The 17,309-nt window shown below is 47.5% G+C and overlaps 1 protein-coding gene across 1 annotated transcript in view; it reads right to left on the bottom strand.

Moving 5' to 3' along the window:
* klf13 (Kruppel like factor 13) overlaps positions 1 to 17,309 on the bottom strand; it is a 33,393-nt gene that overhangs the window by 2,708 nt on the left and 13,376 nt on the right. The window contains exon 2 of the mRNA XM_076263042.1: positions 1 to 7,637. This exon is cut by the window's left edge and continues 2,708 nt beyond it. Within this exon, the coding sequence (XP_076119157.1) occupies positions 7,270 to 7,637 (368 nt within the window). The 3' untranslated portion in view covers positions 1 to 7,269. The remainder of the gene's footprint in view (positions 7,638 to 17,309) is intronic.

The following is a 17,309-nucleotide window of genomic DNA, read 5'->3' as shown; positions in this document are numbered from 1 at the left end:
TGATTAAGGGACCAGCCTGATAAGAGCTAAAAGAAAATAGGCCTATACTAGAAACTGTATGTTTAAGCCAACAAAGGAAGGAAAAAAGAAAGAGGTTGAATGAAAAAAATGTATGTGAAAGGAAACAGAAAATAGTACCCAATGTACTGCTCACAATGTGTTGTAGTAGATATCACAGTTAAAAAGAGTACATGGAAGAAATAAATACATGACATCAAGAAATGAAGCTTTGATGCATTGGTTTGATACAAGCAGCATATTTATAGCAATTGCAATCCTTTGGAATGGTTGGGCATTCACTTATAATGACGATCATGTTTGTTTTAGAAATTGCTAACCCAAATGAAATTTGTTCTGCACTGTAGAACAATAACAAAGTAAAACAGAAAATAAAAACTAATAGAACCAAAATGAATCATAAGTACATCAAGATCACACAAGAAGCAGAAAAAAATAGATTTAAACTTAAAATATGCCTGCGTATCTAATACACATAAGCAATGTGTTTCAATTCTGTACATACACTTAAAAACACATATCACTCATAGAAAACTGTACATGTTTTGTTCAAAGCAATCTACCATGGTATATTTTACTTGTCTATATTATTCCAATTTACTCTGGAATCAATGCCGTTGGCTTGTATGATTAAACCAGTTGGGATCAAGTTCCTGATTTATCATTCCAGACCAAATTGATCATTATGACTGTCATTACTGAATAACATGACAGAAATGTAAAACTGATGAACTAATAAGATGAATTAGAAACTGTTAGGGCATTTATGTTTGTATTGAGAGACTGGCTAGATTTGAATGGAGGCCTTATGGCTTATACCCATTACCAGACTGATTTTTACCACAGTAACACAATGTAGTCATTCGTCACAATTAACCCATTCATATCTGCATTTGGGCACCCTTTCTAAGGTTTCTTAGCATCTCGTATACCTGTTCATGTTTTCTTTCTTTCCAGAGGTATGTGTGTGGCAAAAAAAACAAAAACAAAAAAACAACACTCAACAAGCTTCTTACTAAGACCTCTACCAGTGGGAGCAAAACATAAAATAATGATAATTATAATAAGTGCTTACTCCATCTACTCACAATGCTGTGGTCTCTATGGAAATGCAACATTTAAAAAAATGAAGCAAATAAACAGTCACTATCGGGGGTGCTCCAAGAAATTTCCCTTTGTTTTTCAAGTTCAACCCCTCCACCACCCCACCCCAATACTCCCCAATTTTCCACTTCCTCACTTTGCTGTTAATTCACCATCACCATGGCGGCGCATTTCGAGGAAAGGCCGTTCTAAGACTTGCATCCTGCTAACAACAGAAGCCACACAGTAAAGGGGATATTGTTGGGGGGGGGGCTCTCTACCACTCTCCCCTCTAATGCAAGAAAAACATACTGTAGCATGAAGTGAATAATGCACCCCAACAGTCTGGGCGAAGCAGGACAAAATACAAAGCAAAGAAAGAGATAAACTAGAACACATGTTATAAAAGACTGAAATACAATAATATTAATATAATAATATATTGGATGCAGAAATCATAATTACAAATGACCTGAACACAGAACAGAAATATTTTTGTAAAATAATATTCAATCAAAAAAACACAAATAAAAACAATAAGCAACACCAGAAACAAACTCTATGGGTTCCTCTCACAGGTAGGGCAAGCTGAGTTATAGGCCAATGACTGAGAGTGGAGGACTGTGTCGTTACAGTCACACACACACACACACACAACAAGCTGTGTTCAATGGTCTCTTTCATGTTCATTATTCAAGTAGTTTTGGTACAGTGAAAACAAGGAGGGAAAAACTGCGTGTATGTGTGTGTTGGTATCGGTCGGTCTGTGCCTGTGTGTATGTGTGTGCTACTACAAGCAATTCCATTGATCTGTAATCGTATGAGTGTAATTATGTCGATATCAACAGATAGGTAAACCACCACCTTGCCTTGGGTATAGTCCTGTGTTGCCACGGATGGTATGCTGTGTGTGTGAGGCAGACCGGCTTCGTTTTAGGGAATAGTGGGACAAGCTGGACAGGATGCCTCTGGAGGGTTGTATGTTCCTGGGTTTGCAGAGAAATAGGTAAGAATGCAGGGCTCTAGTGGGGACTTCCCTTCATTCCTCTTACAAGGTGTGAACATGATTTGTATGTGTGAGAGAGAGAGAGAGAGAGATGCATGGATTAGAGAGAGAGAGATCCACACTGACCAGCAGTTAATTTTAAGCACAGTGGGGTGCCATTGTAGGGTGACTTGTGATTTATTGTCTAAAAAAAAAACTAAGTTTTTCACAGCTAAGTGTGAAACGAATAAGAGCCCCATCCAACATGGATGGAGAGCTGGCGTGATTAATGGCGCAGTTCACAATTCTGATGAAAATTAAATAGGCCCTCTCTTCAGTGCTCCTGAAGCAATGTGTTGATTGGCTGGGATTGTTCATGGCTCAGTGCTAACCACTTTGCTTGTTTCCCATTTACAGAGCCAGGGCTGTGCGTGAGCACACACTCAGAGAGGATAGCTGGAGGACTCTGAAAAACAATTCACTGAATTTGACAGAAATGCTACTATCATGAACTGCACCTTTAACGATAAATTGGCTTTCAGGACTCGGGCCTGAATGTTAAACCAGCGTTCTCCTCCCTGTGTGTGTGTGTGTCTCTCTCTCCCCCAGGTTTAGAAAAGTGGTAGCCCAGCACAGTCAAATTCCAACTGTCAGCCCACAATCTGGGACTGCTTTAAAATGGTTATCTAACAGCGCGAAGGCTTCACATGTGGTTTATTGCGTGTATACGGCCACCATGATGCAGTTTATTTTTATTCAGCCTGTTTTCTTAGCCGAGAGCAGAGAGAAAGCCCCTGATTATGTGTGGCTTTTACAGGGAGAGAGAGGGGGGGGGGCTGGGAGAATGAGAGAGGGGGGGGAGAAGAAGAAGGGAGACAGAGGGAGAGGGAGAAAGAAGAGCACAAGGCCTGGTATTCAGAGCCCTCCACCTGCCTCTGGTGTGTGTGTGTGTGTGTGTGTGTGTGTGTGTGTGTGTGTTGTGGTGGTGGGGGAGCTCAGTCCCAGCTGGGCTTCTCTGAAGTCTGCTTCCCTCTCTGGGAAGAGCCTCCGTGGTGTGAGGGGCAATGATGGCCGTGGGTAATGATGGGTAATTGAGAGGGGCCTAAATTCAAGGAAAGGGATCAATGCTTAGATGTGTGTGTGTGTGTGCATGTGTGAATGTGTCTTTGTGTGCCTGTGTATATATGGGTGTGTGTGTGTGTGTGAGAGAGAGAGAGAGATGCATGGATTGGCAGGTCCACAGTAGTTTTGACAGTGGTGCCTCTCATCCTGGGGGGATGTCGTGTGTGTCTTTCGCCTGACCTACTGAGGCATGTCCATGGCTGTCCACACTCTGGTTCCTCTCCCATGGCAGAAACCGAGCTAGCCGGCCAGAGCTAGCATGGACAGCTATAGCGCTCGCTCGACATCAATGATATGCATAAGAGAGGGACATGGTGGGGTGGGGGGTTGGCAGACATACTGTACATTAGGAGTTATATATCTATATAATGGTGTATGAGTAAAAGCCCCTTTATAGAGAATCAAGTTTGAAAGCAGCTGCTTTGACGGTTTATTGAGGTAATGAGTTCTGTGGCTCACTTGAGTTTTTCGCTCACGTGTGTGTGTGAGCCAACAGTGAAAAAGTGTGTGTTTGTGCAGAGAAATCCCTGTGCTTATGAGAGAGAAAAAAACCTCTCAGTCTCTACAAAGAGAATGAAACGACCTCGTCTGATAGTCCAGCCACTGTAGCTAATGCTGCCACAATGGCTGTGAAACGAGTGCGTTTTTCTTCCTCCTCTCAGCTGTATTAGGTCCCAGCGCCGACAAGAAAGCGACTGAAATCTGACTGAAACGTGAGACACTCCCTGTACTCTCTCTCTCCACCATTTTCTTTTTTTACGATAACATATCAGACTCTTTTTATCTTTCCCTGGCTCTGGTTCTATCATTCCTTTTTTCCCTTCCTTTCTTTCTCTCCTTCTCTAACTCTCTCGTTTCTGCTCAGCCCTCCATTATACGAGACTGTTTCCTGCACTGTGGAAGGAACGAACCCTGTGTCCTAGCATCTGTATATCAGCCAATCACCAGTGGCCGATCCTCCGCCTCTGTCTCTCCTACAGTGCACTCTGGGATACGCTGTGCGGTGGAGGGGAATGATGGGGTGTGTTCTCCAGGGCTCTCTGTGTGTGTGGAGGGTTGGGGTTTTGGGCGGAGGGTCCTGGGTGGAGGAGAACAGACGTGGTGGGGATAGAGGGGGTGGTGGAGGAGGAGACTCTGGCTGTGTGGGTGGGTGTCTCCTCTGGGCTACGCAAAGCGTGATGACCCCCCTCCTCTCTCTGTATGTTTATCGGCAGGGCCCGACACATCGGCTGGGCTCAGCTCGGCACGATGCAACTCGTCTGGCTTACTCCTTCCTGCCTCCTGCTGATAACTGCCTTTGTTCCCATCCGTCCGGGGGCCGCCCTGCCCTCCTCAGCATGCAACCCCAGCCATGCAGCACGTGGGCTGGCCTCCACCCAGCCCAGCCTCTCCACCTCCCTCCCTCCCATCCATCTCTCTTTCTCTTTCTCCATCTTTTCCTGGTGTTTGAGTCACACTCCCACAGCGGCAGGAAGAGTAAGGGATGAGAGAGGACAAAAATGATGGGGGGAAGGAGAGAGAGAGAGAGAGAGAGAGAGAGAGAGAGAGAGAGAGAGAGAGAGGTAAAGCTGCATAGAGTTTCTCTGAGCCAAGTGGAGCGTGGGAGAATGTGAGAAAGGAGAAGAGATAAGATAGAACATTCGGGAAGCTGCTTAAAAGTGAGAGAGTGAAGTTATAGCTATAAAAAGAGAAAAGCACATTATGAAAGAGAGGATAGAGAGAGAAAAGCATATGGAAAAATAAGAGAAAATTAGGTACAGAGACATGGAGAGAAGAGAAGGAGAGAGAGACAGAAAGCTGGAGAGAGAGAGAGAGAGAGAGGTGTGAGGTGCTCCATACTGGAAGGGCTCTCCACTCCTCCTCCTCTGCACTATGAATAGCCCTGTGTGGGATGCAGCTGTTTCCTAAGAGGGGAGGCCTCCTCAGGCAGGGCACACGCTCGTGTGAATGTGTGTGTGTGTGTGTGTGTGTGTGTGTGTGTGTGTGTGTGTTGTGTGCGGGGGCTGAGAGAGGGCACGGGGCCAGGCTGTCTGGTTCTACCTGAGAAAACTGCCAGCTAGCCACAGAGCGAACGAGCAAGCAAATGAACGAGTGAAATGAACAAGGGAGCGAGGAAGAGAACGAGGGACCCACCCCTCCTCCACTTCCTGCCCCCACAGAGGTGCGGGAGCCAGGAGGTTATCTCATCCAGACACTTAACCACAGAGGTCAGCGAGGTCACACACGCCCTGTTGCTGCTGATGTCAGACTTTTGTGTGCTTTTATTCGGGACGTGAGCAGAGGAGGAAGAAAAACACACCATGAAAAAAAGTCCTTTTCTACTAAAGTAGTAGTGTATGTTGAATGGTTGAATGCTTCAGTTCATGTGTTAGTCACAGTGTGTGTGTGTGTGTGTGTGTGTGTGTGTGTGTGTGTGTGTGTTTGAAACCCTGATTTGAGTTTGAATGTGCAGGTGTGCAGTCCAGAGAAAGGAAACAGCTGCTTTGAAACTTTCTCCTCCTTTTTTTGTTTTTCACTGTTTTGTTTCATGCTTTTGGGGTTGTTCAAGGGGTGAGTAGACTTGTGGACTCAGAGAGAAAAGAGTGGCCATACATGGCATGCCACCTCGCTTCTCTTGACGGGATCGGACGCATCATGTCATGTGATTACTCTGTTTGACAGTGTGACAGTACACAGAAGCTTCCCTTTGAAATGCTGCCCCAGTGACTGACTGGGGTCACCTGGCTTCTCAACAGAGACGGTTAGAGATATTTGCATGAATGATGCACACTCGCACACAAACAAAAAAAAAAATTTTTTTCCAGTCTCGCAAAAATGAAAAGCAAGGAAACAAACCAAGCAACCCACTCTGTCCCCTCCTCAGCATCACATGGTAGAGCCAGTCTCTTGTGTACCTCCTCAGTTCAAGATCAATGATTAACGCTGAGTCCTTAGGACTGGTTTTTTATGTCTTTCTTTTTACCCAGAGCTAGTTTTCCAACAATGTGAAAAACTACCCCAAAAAAAACAAAGGAAAAGAGTGCAAATCTCATTGAGAGTAAGGCTGTTTTATGGGTGTGAGTTTGTGTGTGTGTGTGTGTGTGTGTGTGTGTATGTGTATGTGTATGTGTATGTATATGTGTATGTGTATGTGTATGTCTATGTGTGTGTGTCTGTGTGTATGTATGTGTGTGCCTGTGTGTGTGTCTGTGTTTGTGTTTTTTTCTCTTCAAACATGTTCATTCTTTCAAGCTAACACAGCCTTCCCTGAGCAGGGTGCAAAAATTCAACCCCATGTTGAATTTTTCAGAGTAAAGTGATGCTTGTATTGTGCAGTCAAGGTGAGTAATAAAGAAAAAAACCCAAATAAGAAGAAACTCAAAATAAAAACTGTTTGAATCCTGAGGTGTGGTGTGTTTGCCCCTTCGCCCCCTCACCTTGTCAAGGTGAAAAGGTCAAAGAAAAAAAACAAATTCAATTTCATATACCTGTCAATTTTGTCTAAATATTTTTGTCCGCTTGAACAACTTGAGTTGTTTAAAATGAATGAAACAAAATGAGGAAAGCTGTGGCCAGAAGCTAGAGAAATACAGACACATGGTACAGATTGTAAATATTGCCATCTGCGAAAGGCATTCTCAGTTTTTTTTTTCATTTCTTTGCTTTTTGTTTCTGTGTTGTTGGTGTGTTGTTGTATTTTTTTTTTCTGGTTGCACGAGAAAAAAATTGCACTACTACAAGCGGTTATGTACAATACAGTACATCACAGCAAGCAAGGAACCAGCGGTGGGGAAGGAGGGCAACAACTGTGCAACATGAGTATTACTATGGGAGAAGAAAGAGAAAGGGAGAGAGAGAGATAAACAAAAAACGAGAAAGAAGAAAAAGAAGTCTTTCTCACAAAAAAAAAATCATTAAATAAAATAATGAATAGAACCAGCCAGGAGCCCCATTGAAGGGGGGAGTCAGTGGGGGGGTTGATTGGGGGGGGTTGGGGGAATTGGTGGGGCTGGGCAGGAAAGTGTGGCTGGATTTTTGTCTTCTTTCTTCTTTTTCTTCTTCTTCTTCTTATTCCTCTTGTCTTAAGGCGAGTTGGCAGGGCTGAGGGTGGGGCTGAGGGTGGGGCTGGAGGCGTCCGAGCGGCTGTAGTCGCTGAGGGACCCGGGACGCGCGCTGGCACCCCCGCCGCCCATGCCGTTGGCCGCTCCCAGGCCTCCTCCTGCGGCGCCGCTGCCCCCGGCTCCGTGGTGGCGCTTGAGCATGGCGGGCTGGAAGTCGGAGTGGCGGCGGGCGTGCTTCATCAGGTGGTCGCTGCGCATGAAGCGCTTGTCGCACAGCGGGCAGCCAAACTTCTTCTCGCCCGTGTGTGTGCGGTAGTGGCGTGCCAGCTCGTCCGACCGGGCAAACTTCTTGGTGCAGTCGGGCCAGGTGCAGGGGAACGGGCGCTCACCTGTACCAAAGGGCAGAGAGAACAAGATCAGCATTTTCTGTCAATTTTTCATGCTTTTTTTTTGTCCATGTCAATCCCAATTCAACATAACACTCATGCCAACATCATTACAACATGCCATACAAAAGCAACAGAGTAGTTGTGGAGGACTTTAAGGAACTAGAGGATCTTTTTCATCGATCATCAATTGTATTCAGCTTCACAATAAAACATGTTAGAATCTGCTGTTATTGCCAAAAGCGCCATAAAAAAGACTACTGTATAGTTTTCTACATGAAGAGCATTGAGTCTGAAATGTCATGATGTTTTTGCTGGCATGAGATTGCAGGGCTTCTGCTCGGATGACTGAGTTTTGTTTTTGTTGTTTTTTCGGATTGCTTTGTGCATTCACTTGACCCGTAGTGCACTTCTAAAGGAGCTGAGCCCTGTCCCCAGGGGCCCTTTGGGGACGTTGAAAGGAGAGCTCCACTGGCTGGCTAAAGGTGTTAAGGAGGCCTTGTGTCGTCAACACTGCCACGCCTCACTGGTACCAATTAACAGCACCACTCGCCCCCACTGATCTCAACTCACACACACACACACACACACACACACACACACACACACACACACACACACGCAAACTCACACGCACTGACTGACCTCAACCAGGTGATTTTTTTCTCAATCGTTCCTGTTCCTCCAACGAAGTTAAAAAAAACACACACACGGCAAACAAAGGCCTCATTTAACCTCCTCTCAGTCCTGGCCTGCCATGTGTGTATGTGTGTGTGCTGCCAGGCGCTTGTTAAATACACACAGGCCATTCCTCTGGTCACACTGATACACACCCGACACAACGGTGTACATGCCAAACTGTTGCACACACATACCTCACACACACACACACACACACACATACACACACACACACACACACACACCTCAGACTTATTATACACATGCACACAAAAATCTCAGTCATCAAACACACACTCACAATTACACACACACAGAGACAAACAAACACACACACACACCACACACATGCGCGCGCGCACACACACACACACACACACACACACACAAACACAAACACACAAAAACACACACACACATGGCTGGTCAAGGTCAAGTTCACCTTGCTTGTTCTCAATTTGAAACAACAAATGAAGCCCCCTCCCACCCTCTCATGACACAACACAGAAGAGATTTGGCTCAAGCCACACGCTGCATGCAACTCCTGGCTCAACCCAGCGCTGAGACGAGCCTCTTTAGAGAGAAATTAAAAGTTGGTGATGTTACCAGAGAAACGTACAAAAATGAGGGAAAAGAAAAAAGGCACCATATGTTCCATCACGATTCGCATTTAGTCAAGGTCATCTGGGGCGTGGGGAGACGGGGACGCTGACGGGGGCTTGACAGGGACTGGGAGGGTCGGCTTGGGGGGGCTGGGGGTGGACGTGTGTGGGGCGGTAGGGGTACGTGTCAGACACAAAGGGGTCCTGTGGACTCGTGGTATTCAGTAGAGGCAGCCAGCACATGAGCCGACACAGCCACGAGATAAGTGAGTGGCCATAACACCCGCCCAGTCTCAGAGGGGAGAGAGAGAGAGAGAGGGAGGGAATGGGAAAGAGGGATAGAGAGAGAGGAGAAAGAGCAGGAGAGAGATGTGAGAGGGGGGATCTTGGAGTTCAAACATGCTTCATAGTCCACACGGCCGTAAACACCACCTCTCGTTTTCCTTTTCTTCCCTCACTCTCTCTCTCTTTCTGTCTCTCCAACTCTGTCTCTCTCCATCACGGTTACATTGTGTCCAAATATCTCTTCCTCTCTCTTTCCAACTCTGTTTCCCTCTTCCTCCCTCTATCTCTCTCTCCAAATCTCTTCCTCTCTCTCTCTCTCTTCGTCCCCAAAGGCACCATAACGTGACTCTCTGTCATTCCCCTCCACCCTCACACCCCCTCTCCTCCAACCACCAAAGCCACAACCCCCTACTACACCCCACCCTGTCCCTGGCTCGTCCACACACACACACACACACACACACACACACACACACACACACACACACACACACACACACACACACACACACACACACACACACACACACACACAGGGGAGCCAGACTTCCAGTCTAATTAGCCAGGGATCCAGATGCTAATGATCTCTCCAGCCGAACCCGACCCGTTCCAGAGTGCGGAACTGTCTGTGACCGACTCTGTAGGAGGAAATGAGCCCTTAGACACCCCCCAACAACCCCACCATCAACACCCCACCGAGCCCCCACCCACCCTGAGTCCCACCAAACCCGCTTTCTTTCAGCAATAAAAGCAGGCTTTGACACAAATCTACTCAGAGCCAGATGGAACTATATATCGCAGTGGTGAGGTTTCGTTCCAACTTCTTGTGAGTCACAAACTGGGAGAACTGGTCAACTACACACACACGCACACACACGCACGCACACACACACACACACACACACACACACACACACACACACACACACACACAAACACACACACACACACACACACACACAAACACACACACACACACACACACACACACACACACACACACACACACACACACACACACACACACACACACACACACACACACACACACACACACCTAGTGGGTCTTGAATACCATGTACCTACGAGAGCCTGAACATGGCTGATACAGAATTCTCTTTAGTTCCATGTCAGTGGTTTTCTGCCCGACAATAGTGGGATGCGCTGATCTAAATTTACACAGCCTTTACTCAGCAATGAGAGAGACCAGACCAGACGAAAAAGGAGGAGAGAAGAGGGAGAGGAGAGGAGAGGCGAGCGGGGCACTACTCTACGCTGTAGAGAGGAGTGGAGCAGTGTGGGGCTAAGATTTACTGTAAAGCGCCGCCTCCGATTATGCTGATTGCATCGCGGCAAACTGTATGGGCCACACTCACACATGCACACACACACACACACACACACACACACACACACACACACACACACACACACACACACACACACACACACACACACACACACACACACACACACACCATCTTTAAATCTAGTGACGTAGCAGCTTTGGTCATGGAAAAAAGGCAGTGCGCTGTTGCACGCACAGAAAAGAAAGGAAAGCGTGGCTTGGTGGGAGGAAGGAAACAACAGAGCAGGCCCAGACTTCTCAGTCATTAACGCAGCAAATTGGACTGAACAGATGAGTGAACAGGAGCGCAGACGGCCTATAACTGCCTTTGTTACTGGGATTTTCTTTCTTTTTCCCAACACAGGGCCCCAGTTGAAAGTCTGCTTTGCTCCGCACACAAATACATACGTATACATACAAACATATATACATATATATATATATATATATATATATATATATATATATATATATATATATATATATATATACATACATACATACATATATGCACAGACACACAAACACACACACACTAAATACACATACACATATGAGGTCTACATCCTGAGCAGCACTATGTTTTCCTGGGGGGTGTTGGGGGGGGGGGGTGTGTGGAGTGGTTGCTGGTGTCCCTCCCCCTCCTTTATCGCCGGGCCTGCGCTACAAAGCAGGAGAAATGAGCAAGTCTAGACTTCCCCCCTCCCCAGTCTGGGACCTGACAGCCTCACCTCCAGACAGCACACAGGCTATGTGTGTGTGTGTGTGTGTGTGTGTGTGTGTGTGTGTGTGTGTGTGTGTGTTCGTGCTTCTGGTTTTGTTTGCCTGTGTGTGTGCACAACTGACTTTGGGGTAGTACATATGTACACACACACACACACACACACACACACACACACATCCCCACACATACTTAATTACACTTTTTTGACGCTTACTCCGTTTTTATGCTTTTAAAACCTTTCAGCAAGTAAATACCTGCTGAGAACATAAACATACTAATCCTGCAACACATTTACACCAAACATACACACCACCCCAGCCATGACATGTGTCCAATCAGGTTTAAACGCACACATACATATGCATACACACACACACACACATACACACACACAGAAAAAAACACACAATTATACACATGCTAAATCATGCACAGTTACTGCTTGACACACTACACACACAAACTGTAGCAAGCTACACACAAGGTCCGGCTGATATCTGATGTTCCTGTACAGATCAACAGCCGGGGACTAATCTCCAGCGGGTCACTCTTGTTTGACCCTGTTTAAACATCCTGGATCTACAGTTCTCCAGATATAAACATAAATAGACAAAATCTAAGATTAGCCTAGTTCCTAAAGAAACAGGCGAAAGTCGAACTCCAGCAGATTTTGTGGTGTTCCCACACAGGGACTAGGACACTCCTACTAGCTTGATGAAAACACAAGCTAAGGCAATACAAACTATTACAGATTTTAGAAGACGAGTGTCCACATACAAAATCATCGACACACACACAGCATACCACCTGTTCACACACACGCACACACACACACACGCAGACACACACACACACACACACACACACACACACACACACACACACACACACACACAGACACAGACACAAACACATACACACAACTACACACACACACAGGAGGAGCTACTCAGGAGAGCCGCTGATTGCTTCCCAAACAACAGATTAGAAAAGATAGTGGGGTCTTCTAAACACACACACACACACCCGAGGGGTCTTCAGTACAATCATGAAAAATAAAGCATTATGCGCCTGCAGAAAAAACACTGATTGAAAAACAGTGGTAATAGATCTCACAACATGAATATTTCACTGGCCCAAAGTGCAGGGAAGCATGTGTGGATGCTGGCCTTGGTGCAGGGTGGACTCACAGATGCTCAGGAAAGCTAAGAGGGGTGCCTATAGCAGCACTGCACTGCACTGCACTGCACTGCACAACACCTGCCACACCCCCAGTAGGCATGACCAGAACACAGCTAAAGCCTGCCATCATACCACAAGCACGTTCACGATTCGAACAGGGAGGGCAAATGTGTGTACACTGGTAAGAGACAGAGAAACAGACTGAGACAGGAAAGGTTCTTTTTGTGTGCTTTGATGCATATTTTTGTGATTGATCATAGAGAAGAGAACACAGAACTCTGAGGAAGAGTGTGAAATAAACACAGTAAGTACTTCCGGGTCATTCCGGGGATGCATTCAGCTCAGTCCTGGGCTGTGTGCCTATTCTATGCAGGACCACTGCTGCTGCTGCTGTTATTGCTGGTGTTCCCACAGCTCTGGAAAAGTCCCAAAGACTACATAGAGGGGCCTAGAGTGTGTGTGAGTGTGTGTGTGTGTGTGTGTGTGCATGCACACTCGTGGGCACACAAAAGTGCCACGCTGTGTCACCAAGCATCTGAAAAGAGTCAGGCCGGCCGGGCACTCAGTCAGAACGGCCCCACAAGCCTGCCATCCACCCACAATGATGTCAGCAACCCACACCCATGTGTGAAAGCTTAAGGTCTTGATTATATATACATGCTTGTGTCTGTTTGGGTGTATGTTTGTATGTGAGTATACAATTTGATGTGTGTGAGTGTGTGTGTGTGTGTGGGTGGGTGTGTAGATGTCTGTTTTTGTGTATGGTTGTATGTATATGAGAGTGAGCCTACAATTTGATGTGTGTGTGTGTCTGCTTGTTTGTGTGTGTATGTGTGTGTGTGCGTGTGTGTGTGCCTGTTTGTGTGTGTGTGTGTCTGTTTGTGTGTGTGTGTGTCAGATGAGCAAGGGATGTACTTATGCAAAGGAAGACATGATGTACAGGATCAGTGTTTCATAACACTGACAGGGTGTGGGGGGTGGATCGACAGCCTTGCCCAGAGCTGATTTGTACTGGGCGATGTGGGTTAGCGGGTTAGCGCTGGGCCCCCTTTTGTTCCTATGGGAACACAATGGCAGGGGCACAGCCCACAGCCCACAATGACCCAGTGCCCACAGGAGGGGCTCAGGTTCAACACTCCACCACAGCTCAGCGATATTCTCAAGAGCACAGGAGCAAGATAACCACTACGCCACGCCGCACTCGCTCTACCTCTCTCTTTTCTACCCTCTCTCTCTAACCCTCCCTCCATTTTCCTCTTCATCTCCTCTCTGCCCCCGTCACGCTGTCCACTCGTGGCGCGCGGGTGAAACGAGACGCGGAGACGCCTTCGGGGCCGGTGTGTGACGTCGGGACCAGCCCATAGGCCGGCCTTCTCTGGCTGCCGTCCAACCCTGGCAGCCCACGCCCCCTTCTCTCTCAGAGGCAGGCTGCTACGCAGGATGGAGGGGGGTGCTGGGTGGTTAACAGGAGGAGGGGTGGGGTGGGGTAATTAGGGAAGCTTTGGGCTTTCGTCTAATGCACACAGTGACCCAGTTACCCCGTGAGGCAGTTACATCATGAATACGTACTGTACTGCGCTGCACTGTACGCTCAGCTAAGCAGTAGCAGCGTCAGGCGAGGGGGGGGGGGGTGGGTGTGGTGGCAGTAGCAGCCAGTGTCTTCCTCCGAGGTGATGCGATTATGTCACAGGTAGCAGAGTTATATAACTGTTCCCTTTCGGGGCCACTGGGTCAGTAAATAAAACTGCTCCACTCGACGCTTCTCTCCCCTCTCTTCCCCCACCCTCCTCGAGCCGTTTCCTTCCCCTTCATTTTGCGGCACGGACGCCGAAGGAGAACACACACACCCTCTCATTTGATCTGAAGTCACGAAAAGGACAAACGCAGAAGAAGAACAAACACCTTGTGATTGGCAAGGCGAGTCCTGAAAAGACAGCGAGCGGCGATATGAAAGGGGAGGGGGTGGGGGGGTGTGTCTAACAGTGGCGGGAGGAACTTAATAGTTTCCCGCCCGCAGGAGCAGGGGGAGAATTAACGTCAGTCCCGGAGCCTTTAGCGTCAGTCACCTGCCCCAGCGGCCAGCATCCTTTGGTGAGAGGGAGATAAAATTCCTGGCGTCTCCTCATCCATGGTTGGCACACACACACGAGAGAGGGAGAGAGAGAGAGAGAGAGGAGAAAACACGATCCACTGCCTGAGCGCTAAGGCATCACTAGTTTAGACTCACTGCCCCCCTTCTCACCAGCCAGACATCCTGCTCTGAATGACTGTGGGTGTCCTTAAATGTTCTCAGCTCAAGCATGCACACGCACACACACACACACACACACACACACAATCTTATCTCTTGCTAGCAGTGAAAAAAAAATCATCTGGGCTCCTGCAGCCCATGGCTATTGTTGCTCGTGAGACATGGTTCTCTTTTGCCTCAGCGTGAAGGGAACACAGGTCTGCATAACACCAACCACGAGAGAGTGGAGCAGAGGGAGGCTGTGCATCCCGATCCCCCGCGGCTAGCTAGACAGCCTCTCTCCCTTTTTTTACGGAGTTAAAACACCTCCACATCGCACCGCTCTGAAGAGGAGCTTGCACAAAAATGGAGAAGAGAAACGAGACGCAACCCAAAGGACAACGGAACAAGACGAGACAAAGCCTAAAATCCAGCAGAAGTCTCATGCAGGCCTGTACAGAGCTGGGGGCTTGTGAGCACGCTTGCGTTCATTAATGTAACAGAATTGTTTTCATGGTTTCCTAAACCAACTACTGTTCAGTAAAGAAATGTTTCATTTTTACTGAGCACAAGTTCCATGTCCTTGGTGGCCTTAGCTTTTAGCAACCCTTCCAGATGCAGCTACCAGTGCTTAGAAGGTAAATGCGAAACTATCTTTAACACATTTAAAAAGCTAGGTCCTCTCTTCCATTATCTATTGCTTTGCTGCATAGCTACCTTTTGGAAACTACATAGCAACATGACCATAGCTATGAAGAAAGGCTCTCTCTCTCTCTCGTCATTGATGACAAATTGCACTTTAGTCAACTTTTGTAGTCCTTTTAATTTTTTTTAACATCATTTTTATCCTATAAAAGAGTTTAATTGTGTGAATCTTTCAGTGTTTTTGTAAACCAATAAAGAAAGAGTTAAAATCTCAAAATCTCTCTCTCTCCTCATGCTGTTCTAGGTAAGATGCACTGCTCCTTATCAAGTGAAACGGGAATAAAGGGAGCTCCACATCTCTTTCTCTCCAACTGCCCTCTCTCTCTGCCTCTCTCATTCCCTCTTGCCCATGGGGGCGGGTGTAGTTGGCGGTATTGGTGGGCAGATATCTGAGCTGAAAATGGCAGCACAGACGTAGTAACGCAGACTGGTGCTCATCAGAAGAGGAATGATTTACTTCAGTGTTCATGGCTGTGGCCTCACGCCAGGCATGGGGAACCAGAGGGAGAGAGAGAGAGAGAGATGAGGGGAGGATAGAGAGAGAGAAAGGGAGGGAGACAGACAGCCAGACTACCTCGTCCAAAACCACGGCCCAGGGCACAGCGCTCCGCTCAACCACAGGCCTAATGATAAGATGGCCGACCCAACTCAGACTCCCACTCCAGCTCCAGGCACAAACTCTGGCAGGCCTCTCGCCCACCGCCACGTGCCGTCTACGCTGCCTGGGCACAGCCCACTCAATGACCTCATCGGCCTGCGGCGGTTGCAAAGCATGACGGGATGGTAGGAGGGGCCGGGTCTGAAAGGACCCATGTATGGAGGACACTCCCACTCCCACTCGTAAAGCAGCAATGGTATTTAAAATAAAATGAGACGGAGCCTGGCTATAAACTGGCGGGGAGTATAACATAAGCTTTAACATATGCACAGCGTGCACAGAAAACCCACAGTCTGAGACTCAAGAAGAATCACTCCAAGCCTCTGGGTCATGAAATGTCCAAGTAATAAATCAGATACATGGGCTGAGAGGAGTGTCTCAAATCATTTAATTATGACAGACACCCAAACCAATGTGAAGAAATTCATGTCTGTTAATCAAACCCATAATGTGTGTGTGTGTTAGTGCCTGTATGTGTATGTATATGGTCTATGTGTGTGTGTGTGTGTCTGTATGTGTGGATGAGTGTACGTGCATGTATCTGCATAGGGGAGCACTGCACTGCTGAGTCCTAGAGCGAGAGCCTCAAAGCAGGTCTTTCAGTGCCCCTGGCTCCATTCATGTCTTTGAGCTGAGGCGAGCTTGAGTGCATGCAGCCTGAATACAGCCGACAGTGGGTGGAACAAAGGACTCCTGGGCGTGTCTCCAGTCATAAACACAGCCTTGGGTTTATGGCCGGGGAGCAACGCGCCATAGAAGAGGCATTTAATTTATTATCGTCTATTGTCTTCAGTGGTCATATGCTAACGCTAACAGGTCAGGGCCGTCTGAAAATCTGTGCATCTCCTCACACACACACTCACAATCTCCACACACAGACGCACAGGATGGGAACAAAGGCACCGCCCCTAGTCCAGCATGCTCTACCACAGTGAGGCTTTCTAATAAGACCGCCATGAGCATCATCCATTACTCACCCCTACAAGCCACCCACCCCCCTCTCTCACGCAGGAGGCCTGACAAACAACCACAGGCTGGCTGATTCAGGCAGACAGGCCGTTACCCATCATCACAGGCCCCGTCCCTTCTCCTGGTCGGAGGCCATGTTTCACAGCGCTGGCCATCTCATCACTTAGTACTCTGTCAATTAGACTGGAGAGCCCCCCCCCCCCACCATTTTCTCTGTCTCTCTCACTCTCTCTCTGTCAGTCTCTTCTACTCTGTCTCTCTATCTCTCCCATGCATGTGTTTTCAAGGGTG

The sequence above is a fragment of the Alosa pseudoharengus genome, unplaced genomic scaffold, assembly GCF_046254945.1.
Source record: "Alosa pseudoharengus isolate Yale_2024_CS ecotype anadromous, Long Island Sound unplaced genomic scaffold, YU_APseudo_1.1 YU_APseudo_1.1_scf_10, whole genome shotgun sequence".
Lineage (NCBI taxonomy): Eukaryota > Metazoa > Chordata > Actinopteri > Clupeiformes > Clupeidae > Alosa > Alosa pseudoharengus.
The sequence above is the reverse complement of the archived record's forward strand: the minus strand, read 5'-3'. Positions and strand labels throughout refer to the sequence as shown.